This window comes from Dicentrarchus labrax, unplaced genomic scaffold (genome assembly GCF_905237075.1).
Source record: "Dicentrarchus labrax unplaced genomic scaffold, dlabrax2021, whole genome shotgun sequence".
NCBI lineage: Eukaryota > Metazoa > Chordata > Actinopteri > Moronidae > Dicentrarchus > Dicentrarchus labrax.
Genome location: NW_026136709.1, coordinates 15,685,085 through 15,700,341, shown reverse-complemented (window position 1 = coordinate 15,700,341; position 15,257 = coordinate 15,685,085). Strand labels below are relative to the sequence as shown.

Here is a 15,257-nt window from a genome sequence, read left to right as displayed (position 1 = left end):
AACAAAGCATGGAAATAAAATCGTGTTAGCATTTATTTAAATTCACAGTAGCCTGGATGCAGCAGAAAAATATTCTTTGGACTTCAGTTTTGTTCACCTCACTGACAGATGGAAACGTCAAGTGCCAGTTAGTTTTTAAATGTAAAATGATGACAATCATGGGTAGCAGTAGGCCTATATAAAAATGAGGGTTGTAAGCATTTGTTCCTCCTGTAGGGGCGGGGTGGGGGGGGGGGGGGGGTCGACAAACAATGAAAACATACCTTTATACAACATCTTTTATAGACGTGATATTGCAGAAATATCTCTCTCTGTTTTTTTTTTTTTTAAAACAATTTATGCTGGTATACTCTACACACTGGCCCTTTTATTCGATGAAATTATTGCATTGTAGGCTTGACAAAACCTCCCATATAACGAAAAATCACTATAATATTCCTATAGGAACATATAGAGACTTATGGTGGTGTTATTAAATATTCCTGTAGGGACTCTTAGCAGTCCAGTGACCTTATTGTTCCTTTGTACTTTTATTTTTATTTTTTTTTAATTTCCTGTGGTGTCCTGGACCCATCTGTTGTGACAGTAATAGAACTTTATGGTATTTTTTATCTGCTGTGGTATCATTAAATATTCCTGTAGGTAGAGTTTTGCGGTGATATCTCAATAAAAATCTATCATAGGATTACTATAGGTTCTTTTTCGTCAGGAGGCTGCTGTGACTTCTCTGGAAATCAATCGCTGTCTGATTTTTCGTCTTTCGACGTGACGGTGGCGTGATTGTACAGTCCCTGTGCCATCAGGTGCAAGGCCAGACTGTTTTTAGCGCCGGTGGCCTTCTTGATTTTGGCCCTCTTGTTCTGGAACCAGATCTTGATCTGGGACTCGTTGAGACCCAGCTCCTGCGCCAGGTTCTGCCGCCTCTGCTCGGTCAGATAGCGATTTGTCTGAAACTCCGATTTTAGTCTTTGCAGCTGTTCTGCTGTGAAGGCCGTCCGTGGTCGCTTGTCCTCTTTGCTGGTCGTTTTCTTCTTTGGTTTGCGAGATCTTGGCCCTGTATTGTGGGGGATATGGGGTAGGGGGAGGGGGGATCACAGAGACACAAACATTGGTTTGTCAGTGTCAAAATATGTTCATGAAAATCAAAAAAACAGCTCTATACACAACTTTATAGATGAACAAAATATTAATTATAGTGTTTTCTCATTAAAATGCCCAGCTCACGTATAACTAGTATACTATTGCACCACTTTACATTTAAGATAGAGCCTACAAGTGTGCCTAAAACATGTGCGTAAAGTCTATTATAGAAGAAAATGTCGATTTTTAACTTATTTTAATCTCCAAAATCGAGAAGTAAACAAATGCCTGCTCGGACATCTGTTGTTATTTGGTTACTGTGTGTTTTTTAAAAGCTTTTTCTAAAAAAAAAAATAAAATAAAAAAACCCACCAAAATAAGTTTTGTAGATTTCCCAAAACATTTTGTCAAACTAGTACAAAAAATAGAAAAAAAGAGGAGGATTGATTGTAAAATACTGACACGTCCACTGAAGAAAACACCAAAGAAGCAAAAAAAACTCCCCTCCCTCCCTGTTTCTATCCCTCTCCCTCGCTTACACACACACACACACACACACACACACGTAGACCTACACACACTCTCTCTCACACACACACACACACGCATCATACACACGCTGACACTGGCTGTTGCAATAAGGAATTATTAACCAATAGGACAACACTGGGGGGGAAAAAACATCAGCCGACACATCTCAGCCACTGTTTTGCAGGTGAGCTGAACACAGGATTCATTTCACTGCCGCTACTTTTGCATTTTCTTTTTGTTTTTGTGGGCCACTTAAAAGCTCCTCAATGAGCAAACGTGAAGAGAATCTGAGCCGCACACATTGGGTACACATTCATTTTCCATCTGGATAGAGGCCTATCTGGTAAAGCTTTGGGGGAGAGCGTTCCCTCCAAACAGTGTGGGAAACATTAATGAAACGACATAACCACCGTAATACTGATGAATCAGCTCGTGTGTGTGTGTGTGTGTGTGTGTGTGTGTGTGTGTGTGTGTGTGTGTGTGTGTGTGTGTGTGTGTGTGTATATAAAAACTGTGCAGCTCTACAACTCGTAGTAGTCGCCTACGCCACTCCATACAGCGTTACATAATGCATGAGAACAAGTTGTACTCCACTTTTGATAGACACTAAGAAAAATACACTACATATTAACCTTAGTGCGGGCTGAGAAGGTGTAGCAGGTGTTTTCATATAAATAAAGATTTTTTAAAAATAAAACAGTCACTACTGGCCAGCATATACATAGGCTATGGGAGCGTCCATTGTGAAAACAGATGCATATTTAATCCATCCCAAACACAGCTTGCCTAATGCATCTAAAACAGCCACAACAAGAGCACCAAATATTATTTGACAGACCTGCAGATGGTCTGGAAAGACGTGCAGACCTGCCAGCGCGCCTATGTTTAGTATATGTAGGACCCCTGCATTATCATATTCATAACCCGAGGAAATGTGCAAGAAGACTGCCTGAATAGGATCATTTTAGTGAATAAAAAAAATCCGTGCGTAATAGCGTAAAAAAATCTGCTGTTTTTTTAAATGTTTTGCTGTATTTTAGTGAGAAGTTTAAATGAGAAGATTTCAGGAAAGTTTGAAGGTTTAAAATAAATCTATTTTCTTGCTTGCTTGCATTTTAAAATAGGCCTCGAAAAGCCATTTTTATATTTCATTATTATGTAGTATTTTTTCCTACATTCTACAAAGACATGCTGTTCGTGTAGTCTAGCAGAGGATTTGTGTTTTGCATTAAATAATATTTCTAAACATTTCCATGGGTTTATATTCGTAAATTCTCTGTTTGCGCTGCACAGCACGCTTCGCTCTGCTCTACTCGGGAGAAGTCGGTCAAGGCATCCGGGGTCAGTGTTACGGGGTATTTCAGGTTACCGAGAATACGGGATAGAGATAAAAAACGCACGCACGGTTCCACCAACCTGATGAAGGCCTGTCCGAGTATCTGGTGCAGTAGACCCAGGCTGGCCACAGCATGGGCTGGGACTGGGATGGGGTTGAGCTGGCTTGGGAACTGTCTGAGTCTGAGCTTAGGCACTGGTCTGCGTTCACCCCGCGGGGTTTCAGGGGCTCTTCGGCGGCTATAGCGGGTTTCTTGGTCCCGGTAACCGTGTGCGGAGTGGAGGTCCCCTCCGCCGGCACCGTGCTCCCCACCGGCTCGGTCTGAGGTGCGGCGGGGCTGTTGTGGCTCTCCCGCGATGCCAGGCTACTCTCTTCGCGGTTTGCGCCCCCGTCCTTTTTCCGTCCGAAATCCGGCCGCAGGATGTTGTCGATGAAGAAATTGGTGACCCGGTGAGGGATCTGCAGGTTCCCCGGCGCCTGTAAGAGGGGAAGGATGGCTCTGTTTGATTCATCCGCCGACTCCTGCCGCTCCACCACGTCTCTGTTGCCGTGATCATTTTCTTCCATACTGATTCACTTTCCCCGCTTTTACTCTCTTTAACCCCTTTGTCGCTCTCTCTGCTGCAATGAAATTTGCAAAGAACTTCGGGGGGATTAAATTGCAAAAAACTGCACGCGTAAAATAAATAAAAAAAATAAAACTCAAATTCTAGTGAGTGCCTTGGACACCATGCAAAGCCTTGCGGTAGTGTCCTCTGAGAAAAGCATACTTTTTGACATATATTCCCTCAATCTCGGGTTACAACTGATACCGTAGAGCTAAAACATGTGCCATTTGCGCACCGTCCAATTTATTGTTATCCGATTTCAGTGTGCCCAGTAATGCCTACGCCTAAACTAAACTAAGGGTAAATAAAGAGGCTCCTAAACTGATGCTCTAATACTCTCACTCTGGAGTTTTGTTCTTATTTTCAATACGAGCCCCCCGAGTGACGTTTTCCCACCGTCCTCCCAGACACGTGCCTTAGACCAATAGGATGCCAGAAACCGGGCCACGTGACGCAGACTCCAGAGCAGTCCACAAACGCCCATCTTCGCCTTGGTAAAGGGAAAGAGTCCTGGATTGACGGAGGAGAAGCCTAATTTAAATCCAGTGCATGCTCCCAGATACTCCCCATAATTCATCTGTGTTTATGAACCTGCAACTTACATTTTTTGGGGGGAGTTTTAGTTTCCAAAGAGAAACACAATTCACACCGCTTTGTTTGTGTTTATTAAAACAATGAGAGATTAAAAGCATCGCTTGTCAAAGTGGGTTGTGGGGACCCCCGGGGTTCCTTGCTTGCAGGGCAGGGAGGGATCCCCAATAAAATGAGAGAATAGTGCATTTTTACTATCTTTGGGTGCATTATAACATACATTCGGTGTAAATAAGTTTAATTCTCGACACTTTTAAATACCTTCAGTTCAATACAGTTTCATTTTAAAACAACTGAAAATCTGCTCATGTGGAGGCAAATGAGACACAGTCCTATCCAAATAGGGTAAAATGGCCTATTGTAAGTGCATTTGGGGGCCCGAGACATGAGAATGTTTGAGGCAACATGTGTTGAAATACTATCTGAAAATACACCTTTAGACAAGACTGAACACACTATTGTCTGTTAGAAATATCCCACAATACATCTAAATGAAAGATTATTATAACACCTGTAAGGACAATTGCACTCAGAGTAACTTTAGTCAGTTTGTCCTGGCCAAGGTTAAATGCGGAAAACAGAACTGCTGCATGGCTGTGTGCTCGCATTTTGAACTGGATGGAACTGGGCTATTTTCTTGAAATTTTGAATTTAATTTCAAAACATTTATCTCCTTTTTGTAACATAGTAACAACCCCTTCTTGGTTCTTATCATGGGATTTAACCACTCTGATTCGCAGGATGGTCTAATGTGACATGTTGCTTCCAGTCGCCTCATAATTGGCACCAAAATGCATCTAAAAGTGAAATGTGACATGTTTCCCCGTCTGATTTCAAACGCGCATGGATGTGTGTTAAGTATTTTTGATGTTCTCATGTTCGCCTGTCGTGACGCTGCGGTCGACCAAGAACTGGGTCCATATCCCTTTAAAAGAAATCAGTGATGCAAACAAACTGTTTTGTGCACAGTGCTCAGGGTACCGAGTCGCGCCAAAGACAAAACTTTGAGTAACTTTGCTGACCAGCACTAAGTTTGAGTTTCTCCTCCCAGGACGCCACAGGGCTCAGCCGGTTCTCCGCTGGCGTTTGAGCCGGGACTGCGCGTAAAATAAGAAAGGGGGCATCGAGGAGGACCAGAGGAGCAGCAAGACTGAGACTGAGTGAGGAACCTTTGAACAATTCAGTTACAAAGTCAGTCGACTGGCTTCTTTTTATATTATTACAAACATGCATTGTCTGTTCCTGTAGTTTTTTGGGAGTAACTTGGATCCAAATTTCTAAAATGAGGACACATAACCTATTTTGTCTTATTCTGTGATTATGTGTGCATCACAGGCCAGTCAGCCGTTATAATATGCATAGATAATCCACATCTATTTGAGTTTTGGTGACTTTTGACATAGACTTGTGTGCCTTTTGGATGCAACAATAACCTGCTGCCCAGAACAGTTGTTTTAATTTGTAGTTGTGGCACGTTACTGTAATTTAAGCCCGAGTCTATGCCAGGTATTGTCCTGCAGGGAAAAAAAACACCCCCTTCCTTGACTTTTCACTTGTTAAATGCAGGCTTTGTGCAAATTCCAAAGCAGCCATAGTGAATTCTTATTACATAAAATATTAGTGTGGGTTTAATCTGGAGTTTGCGTTCACATGCGCATTAGCAGCTCATATGCACACACATTAACACAACGTCAGAAGCTTCAAGCTGATATCTGAATGGTATTTTTTAACTAAAAGTAACATCTTTCTTTATGATACTGATGCATTTTTAAAAAAAAATCTTTTCCCAAAATCTACCTGAACTATCTCACATGTCCCCAATCACATAGGGCCCATCCGAGCCCTGCACGTCGGCCTGCTGAAGTGAAAGTTGGGAGTGAAAGATGTAATTAGACAGGCCACTCTCATGCTGCGATTGTTTCTCACTTGTGAGGGGAAGCGCAGATTAATGTTGAGCGCTAAATAAGCAGCAGACAATGGAGGCACAGACAGGCCGCTACCGCCTGGGCTTGGCCTCTAACCTCGCAGCAAAACAGGGATGTCTGGAGGAAATGACACCATTTCAGGCTCTGAATTATAATAAGAGCCTGTGTGCACTGCAAAAAACAAACATTTTAACACGCCAAACAGTGTGATATTAAACCCTGGAATGTTAATTCTCTGTCAAAAGTGACATATCCGGCATTTGCTCCACTTGTTTTCATTTTGAAGCGGCGTTTTTATAACAAATATGAGACTGGATTGATGGTTTAGCAAATCGGGAATAGGGATTTCTACGTGCAGGACGTACCCCCGAAATAAGGTGAAGCACCAGTGTGCAGAAGTCATTTAACTCTACTGCAGTTATTAGCAGGAAAACAAGCTTTTAATACTCAAACCTTGACTATATGTGTATTTTTTTGCAGTGTATACTCTACAAGCACGTAATCCCACTATTGTGGGGTTTTGATTGTTCAGTTTTGACTGGCTTGTTTTGATCAGTGGTGGTTAAAAAGAAAGACAAAATGTGTCCTATTTTAGTCGGGGTATGATCACCATCGTCGCTGTTTATTTTTGCTTCCAGGAGATTTCTGTAGTTTGACATGTAAACCGGACTTTCTGCTTTACTTTAAGTGCTTGTGCATGAAAATACATTGTAGGACAGTTTGTCCTGGTTGGTTAAGGGTTAAAATAGTGCTGTAGCATTCAGTTGATTTGCATATTATGATATTGTTGTTTTCTGATTTTATTTTTTTCCAAGTAAAGTCAGTTTTTTTTGGTGCCATGCATGCTTTGTTTTATTGTCTTGCTCTTAATCTGTTAAATTGCTTTAGAGAGTGAAGCCCCTCCATATTCAGTCTTTAGGATGTTTGTTGTTTATTTAAATATTGATTAACACAAGGGGGGAAAGGCAGTTATTAAATGAAGCCTTTATGTTGGTAGCTCACCCCTTGATAATAACAACATGTTTTTTTTATCTGTATATCTGGGCCTGAGCTGTCCAGATGCGGTTAAAATGGATATATGAATCCACAATAATATTTCGTTTTTCTAGCTTGTAACATGGCCCAAACCTCTCCAAATCAGTCTGTAATAGTGGCGTTATAACGTGCATGCATATGCCTATCAAGCAGGCCTCAACCGCTTGTATAATAGGCGTGTGTAGTTTTTATTTAAGGTGACTTTAAAACCCCTGTGCATGTGCTGTGTGTATAGAATATTGCCCAGTGTTGCAGTTAGAAGCAGATATATTCCTGAAAAGGCAATTGTTATCAACCAGTTTCGGATGAATTTCCGCCTCGAATGTGTGCAGAAACTCGAAGCCTGGTCTGCCATCCTTTCACATGTTGCACACAAATGCACAGTTTTTCTTATAATTAAGCGTTATTTGTTCTCATTTGCTCTATTTCAACCTGTCAAGTAACGTGCAAATAGCCGCCAGCAGGGCCCTACGTCAAATCACCAATCGATGGTTTTGCCTATATGAAGTTTTTGAAAATTCTAGTTAGAGCTATTGGTAATTTGCCCACATACGATCCCCTTATCATTAACGTGGCCTGTTTGTTTTTTTTTTTTGTTTGTTTTTTTTTTACTATTTTAAAAGTGTAAAACATGAGTGCTGCCTTATGGTTAAAGCATAGGTTGGATAAAATCATAATTTTCCATGAATATATTCTGTTCTTGTTCAGGGAAGTAGGAAATATTGATTACCGCACATGTTATGTCTGTCAGGTTCTACTAAATAAATGAATGCTTCAGTTTTCTCCTCTCTTTTCTCTTGTTTGTTTCAGAAAGCAGTGGAGAATCTCTTTTTGCTTTGCATGGAAGGGTTAATACCCCCTGTTTCTTTGTAAAAAAAAAAACAAACAAACAAAAAAAAACAAGTCTGGTAGAGCACAGTTTGAACGTCTGATTGTGTTTCTATGCAGCCTATAAATCCAGCTCCTAGGTCTATTTCATATTCACTTATAGCTCTGCACCCCCTCCTCCTCCTTCCATCCTCCTCACGCACACACAAGCATATATGCACACCCCTCCTACTACTACTACTACAATAAATCGAATGCATTGTGCGCATGTGCCCTGTCCTTGAGTTCCTATAACCTATTTTTTTTTTTTTCCCTCTGTATTTTCCTTGGTAGGATTGTCTTACACGTCACCAGCGCTCAGTACTATGGAGTACTACAAAAGGTGACGCGCAGAAGGAGGATTTGTGAATGGACGCCGTGATGTGTGCCAGCTCACAGATCAGAGGGCGGTGGGGACCTCTGCAGATGCACCCTGAGCCCCCCCACCACCCCCCACCCCCCAAAAAAACCTCCACCCCGCCACGTACCCCCAGCACCCCTCCCTCTCCCGGTCACTACCCCTCCCTGCAGATGAATGGGGGTCTCTAAGATATCAGCTCTGTCACCATGCAGGGGTCGGACCAAATCCTCCAGCTTCCTGTGCCTTTCAAAAGCTGAAAGCCACGTCTCTCCTGTTTGATGATCCTGTATGATTTTTTTTTTTTTTTTTTTTTTTTTTTGTTGTTGTGCTTTTGTGGGCCTGGAAGCTCGCTGCCCCCTGTTTTTCATCCAGGGTCAGCCGAGAGCATGGCGGCCGAATTAGGAAAAGATTATAAGCGGGCCTAATTGCTTGTAGTCCCACACACTGCAAATAGTCACACATTTTGGAAATAAAAATTGATCTTAAATACGTTTTTAGGATTAGATAAAGGGAGTTTCCAATGCCTAGCTGTTTTACAGGATTTTTTCCAGAAGGTGTGTTCTATGGGAGAAATGGACACATCCCAAGTAATATAACGTAGGGGGAAAGTAGATTTGGATTCGAAACAAATGCATTTTTGGACCGCATGGGTTCCTTTTTTTTCACTTGAAAATAGGGATATTTTTTCCAATAGCCTACAAAATACGAACCTCTGTCTTCTTAGTAGGCTGCTATTGCTTAATTTAACTTGTCAAATCTTGCTGGAATACTGTAAAGCTACTTCTTATTCTTTTAAAAGTCATAACGTCCTATAAAACTTAAGTTTGGCCTTAAATTTTTGGGGAAAATATGTATTTAGAGGATGCTTCTAAAAGTCTAATAAATTCATTTAGCTTCTGTTGGTGACTCCTCCAGAAATCACCCTTCACTCCACTATTTATTCATCATACACCACTGTATGTAGATGATGTCTATATAATTCTTTTTTTCCGTGGTGTGAATGTGTTTACAGAGAAATCCTCTGGAGTCGCCACGCAGCGGACTTTGGGGCTGCTGAATCTTCTGGTTTCAGCCCTTTATAGGTTTTAATAACTCTTAATCCGTCTGATCGCTCTGGCGTAGATAAGTCTCATTTGAATTGGGATTGTTCTTAAGGAGCGGCTCGTATTTCTCCACAGAAGTCTCAAACAGAGCTTAGCACAAACAACTGCACCACCCTGAGCGCAATTAAGGCCTCAGCTAAATTTGATGAAGGCTAATTGAATGCAGCTGAGTTCCCATCAGCAAACTCTTGAATGCTTCACTAATATGAGAAAAACGTCTAGTGGAAAGTCAGTTTTTTTCCCCCCTCCATGTTTTTAAGGAGTAAATATTTCTTAAAATGTCAAAAAAAAGTTAATTTTCTTCCTGACAAAGAAGCCGCACTGCTGTCTGAATTTACATCCCACTGGAAAGGATTTTTTTTAAAGAGAAAAGTTTCTGTAGCTGTGCTTAATTGAGCTGTTGGATTCAGAGGGGTAGGAAACTGGTAAACTGGGCCAATATGAAACTCAGTGAAAATAATAATTTATACTTTGGCAAGTTTAGTGAATTTAATATTGATTCCTGTCTGGCCAAAGTCTGGCAGTGGAAATCTTCAGTGAATTGTGTGTATATCTTAAACAGAAGTATAATACTACTAATAATACTGTTAAGAGTAACAAAAAAAAAAACTAAATGAAGAACATGATGAGTCAGTCTGTTAAATTTTTATTGTGAACTTTTATTGTGAAAATAAGGAAGCTTAACTCGGACTTTATGGAGAGCCCAGACTTAAAAAAAAAATACTACATAAGCTAAACAAAAAGAAATTAAAGTTAGATTAGTAAACCTGATTAAAAAACAAGGGGGAATGAATTAAACAAATATGGCAGCTCTCCCTTACACCAGAAATGAACCCTTATAGGAAATCCATGCCAAACGAGATTCGGTTTAAAATGTGAAAATCATTGTCCATCTTATTTTATTTTGAAATCATTTAAAGGTAGATGAGAAATAGGTATTTAATTTGTTACTTCAAGACCCAATGTCAAAATGGAGTAAAGAAATAGCTCAAGTTAAAAAAAAAAAAAAGCATGACGAAGATTCACATTCGGCCATTCGCAGGTGCAACATCCTTCATTCATCTCCAAAGTTCCCTCTTTTAAACAAGTGTTTCACTGTTATTTTCATGATAAAAGTAATTTGTAAAAGTCATAAATGAGTTCGATTTTATTCCCTCACAGAGATGATTAAAGCCTCAGAGTCCTCGCCTCCATGTGCATCAGGTAGATAAAGTGCAATGTGCGTAATACGCAACTGGTGTCAGGCCCACAGCACTCCTCACCTATAGGCCTGCTGAAGTCTTCCAGCTGCTCGGCAGGACTTTTCACATGTCGGGACGTCTTACTTGTGACACCAAAGAATGAACTGCACGTGGTGGCTATTTCCGTAAGGTTAATGGGTTTACATTCTCACTCATACAGGACAAATAGGCTACCGTGCAACATGGGGGGTGGGGTGGGGGGAGTTAAGAGGTACGAGAGGGGGGGCTTAACACACATCAAAGAAAAAAAGCCAATGTTATGTAAAAGATGCGCCAAAGTCTACCTGATGTTCAGTGATCCCCCCCCTCTCCCAGTCATACTCTCAGCTCGGTGGCCCCCACTCAAGGTTTCTCTCCTGTGCGGTGGCACCCAGGATGCTTTACGAGTTTTGGATCGTCCAAATGCCTCGTGCACCTGTCTCGAGCTCCTGCATGCTCCGTGTTTATGTGGAGGGAGGAACAAGTGGGGAGAGAGACAGGTGGAAAGCACTTGCTGCAGAATAAACTCATATTTGTACGCTGAGAGCAGGTTTAAGCACGCAGGCAGGGAGGTGAAATGTCTGCCCTACAGTCCCAAAAAAATTCGAATTTGTTTTGCTTTTAGTTTTATTTCTTTTAAAGATCTTCTCATGAAAATATCCTGCAAATCAAAACCGGAAAAGCTGAGCAATCACTACCTCTCTGTAAGGTGCATTTCCCCTAAAGATTCATGTTAAACTAGACTGTATGGCTAAACGCATTTTCCATTTGTATTCATTTTCAATTGAAGCAGTTCCTACAACTTGGACCTTATATCAGTTTTTTTTCTTTTTTTGTATAAAAGTGGTCAAAAGTTTTTTTTATTCTCCTGTTTATTTCTGTTTCATTCTAAATGGGAGCAACAATGTATGTTATGTCTGTGGGTCCAGCTTGCAACTTTAATTATAGTGGAAGGAGGTCAGTCATAAGCGGTTACTCGACCCCTCTCCCTGTGTGGCATCGCGCCCTGCGCCGTTTAAACTCGCCAAAATAGTGCTGGACTCCCCTGAAAGCACCATGTGCGACGGAGTCCTTTCACCCCCTTGTGCACCTGAGTTGTTTTTACCCCCTAGTCGCGGGTATGTTGTGAATTTGTCACTTATCAGGGGGCGCGCTGTCAAAGGCCATTTTAGGCGCAATAACTTTCCCAGATGGATTTAGCCTGCCAACTTTGTGCATCTCTCAGCAGCGAGATGAATAGGCTGCATGCCTGTTGCTTCCCAGAAATGCCTCTTACGCCTACTAATGAAGACTAATTAAAACATGACAAACATCGACCTTTAGTGCATCCTAAACAGGGCTGCAAGCATGATTTGGATTATGCAAATGAAGCACTCTTTGACAATATTCAAGTAGGTGACATTAGGCAATATCTCGTGGATGTGTCTGTGTCCATGAACAGGTCAGTGTTTTTTCTGCCACAAAACATGTGTCTGGGCTTTTGATACACAGTCTGAATGAGGTAGTTATATTTCATATTTTGATAAATATATGTTGATTTGCACAATTAAAGCCCATACACAGACTTACTAATACAGCTAATCTTAAAATCAGTGAGTAAAGCCGATTGCCAGAACATCCCCTCATATTTTATTTTTTATTATTTATAGAAAACTAAGGAGTGAGCATGATTGACGTTTGTGTGGTTTACTATCAGGGAGTTTCCACAAAATGCAGAGTTTTTTTGTTTGTCTGCCTCTCAGGATGGATCATGCAATGGAAATACTCACCTTGATTTTTTTCCATTACCTTTTATTCAGTTATTCTTATTACCCTGCTCGATTTGCAGAGTCTGATCTGGGCTGTAAGATGCACTGGGTGTGTTTAATTTACACTGGGAAGGATTTGTTTGGATGGCATGCATAATGTGCCATCACCTGAGGTTCATTCTGTCATTTTTATTATTGTCCTGCGGAGGAAGAGGAGGAATCAACAGGAACGACACACAAGGCTGAGCATGCTGACTGAACTGATAAATCCCACTGAGACTTGAACTGTTGTTTACACTGTTTAAAGATGATTCTTGTATCTGTAGTATATTCCCTGTCTTTTTATGTAGATGTTTTGCTTGATTGAACCACTGGAGGAGTGACCACAAAAAAAAAAGATGGAATCACAGCTACTTAGTGAAGTAAATGAAGAAAAGGTGTGAATGGATAATTTTACCCCAGACAGGGATACACAGAGAAGACAGAGAGCAGCCTGAGACTGCCATTTGAATGGGATCTGAGAGGTAATTTGAGCTAAAATGGAGTCCACTTCTGAGTCACTCACTCAGCCCCCCATGGCATCCACTGTAATTCATTATTCCTGGCCGGCACTGGGAGAGGCAATGAGCGAGGGCAGAGGACAGGAGTGGACCCAGCTCTGGTGTAATGAAGACTCAGTAGACCTAAACGACCCCCCCACACACACACACACACATACACACCCACACTCACACAATATTTCATTATATATCACAGAGAGCAGGACATTAATGCCACTGAAGACCTTTTGGCAGAGAAATAAGAGTGTGCAATGATTTTCTCCACACTCAATCCATTTCATTGACCTTTTCTATCATGCATGTGACTCTACCCGCTCACTGCAGTGTGAGATAAATATTCCAAGAATAATATCCTCGCCACTGTTTAATAAATTATTTTTTGAATCTGAATTTTTATGTTCATCAGTGCATTTTCAGAGGTTTTCAGGAAAATCTTTACTTTTAAAAAGTATGTTCTGATATGATTTTCTAAAGTTTTCTACCTTTTTTCAATGCAATATTTGCAGACTTGAACATGCATTTTTGAAACATACAGAGCTTGTTATCTCAGATCAATAAATACACCTATGTTTTGTCTAAAGGCTCAGGTGGCTCATGTTATCTAAATGTAGTCTTAATAAAAATTGTTGGATTAATAAATTAAAGCTTTTGCATTGTAATATCAAGCCCTGCAACACTGTGCTGTTCCTTGTCCCTCCACTAGGGGTCCACAGATGTCATGGTGATAATGTCCAGACAAGCTGAGAGGATAAATACTGTCATCTGGTGGTAACAAAAGCAATCACTATTGAGTAGACAGCACTGTAATCTCCTTTAACACGTCTTTGTGCCACCTTGATGCACGTATTTAACTTGACAAGTTGTAGTAGATTTAACTTAGTCCAGCAGGACCTAACACTTGTCGAGATGTCTATTTACACACACCAGAGAGATTTTTAAATGTGTGTTAGGTGACAGGAGAATTTTACAACGGAGTCTTGTGGTCACAGAGAGTTAGGACACCTGCATATATACAGAGTCAGAATCTGCTGAGGGGCCCTAGGGTGAGAGGAAATTACTATCCAGAAGTTTGAAAAAGTAATTTAAAGTGGATAACAGACATTGGCTCATATGAATGTATGTAGGCTTAAAGGTGTTAATGGAGGGAATTTTGAGGTCTGGCTTTTCTTATAGGCCTTTTATTAATATGGGATATTTAAGGATATTTGGCTTTTATTTGACACTGTTCATTGAATGTGTAGATCTTTTTTTGTGTTATGTTTTTTCTTCCTTTCTATGAAATCTAAAGAAATTTATTTGCTGATCAATTTATTTTGTACCTAAGATAAAGATTTTATATGGCTGTATGGGAATACTGATTTTACTGAAGTGTAAATATCAATGAAGCCATACAGAAAATGACATAACATGTTGAAATTACATTAGTTTTCTCTTGTATTCAGCATGAACAGTTTTTTCTCGTGGGAGAACAGTGTACTTCTTAACCATGCAAATCAATAATTGTATATGTACATGTGTGGTGTTACTAGAAGTTGTTAGTTGAAGCTGAATTCATCCACAAAAAAGAGACAATTGTCCATTTATTGCAAGAAAAAAATAGATTTTAATATTCAAGTAGCACATACAAAGCATTCTGTATCAGCCTTATCCATCCCTTCATTAAAACTATAAGACTTTCAAACTCAATACTTCATGGTTTTTATGGCTGCACAATTCCTTCAAATGGAGATGTTCTGGATGTCTGGTACATCATTTTACACACATTTTCCCCAAATATATTCTGACATATTTGGTATCTAGTAGAATTGTGTGGATTTCAACAATGTTTGGCTGCACAGCACAACTTTGTACTCACTGACCCACTGGTGGGCCTCTGCTTCTTATCTTTAAGTGAGTTTTACAGAGGGTATGTACTATATAGTTATAATTTTAAGAGTTAAATGTTAACATCATTGTCTTCATGTTTACTGGCAGTTGACTCGCTGTGTCAAATTAGAGGCTCAATAATCAAAACACAAAGGTGCTGCAAGGAGATGAAATTGAAGTGCCTATAGATGGCTCAAATCAATAGATCAGATGGGCCCAGGCCTGTCTTCTCGCCTTGAAGGGAATACAGAGAGAGGAAGAGAGAGAGGGGGTTCTTTTGGCAATAAGGAGGCGCTCTAATGGAGTCTTTCAGTTTGCTGTGGCTGGAAATGAAAGGAGGTTGAAGCCTGGCCAATTATTCTGCCTAAGGAGGAGACTGAAAAAGGAGGGAGAGAGGAGAAGAAGTGGCGTGTGGCGCTGGATCGT

General features: G+C 40.6%; 1 protein-coding gene across 1 annotated transcript; it reads right to left on the bottom strand.

Annotated features, from left to right (window-relative positions):
- Positions 1-15: 15 nt before the first annotated feature.
- On the bottom strand, positions 16-3,514 carry en2a (engrailed homeobox 2a). The gene is made up of 2 exons (XM_051411369.1): positions 3,028-3,514; positions 16-1,054 (listed from the first exon to the last, which is right to left on the bottom strand). Exons 1-2 carry the CDS (start codon positions 3,512-3,514, stop codon positions 735-737), a joined length of 807 nt encoding a protein of 268 aa, XP_051267329.1. The 3' UTR covers positions 16-734.
- Between the last annotated feature and the right edge of the window lie 11,743 nt (positions 3,515-15,257).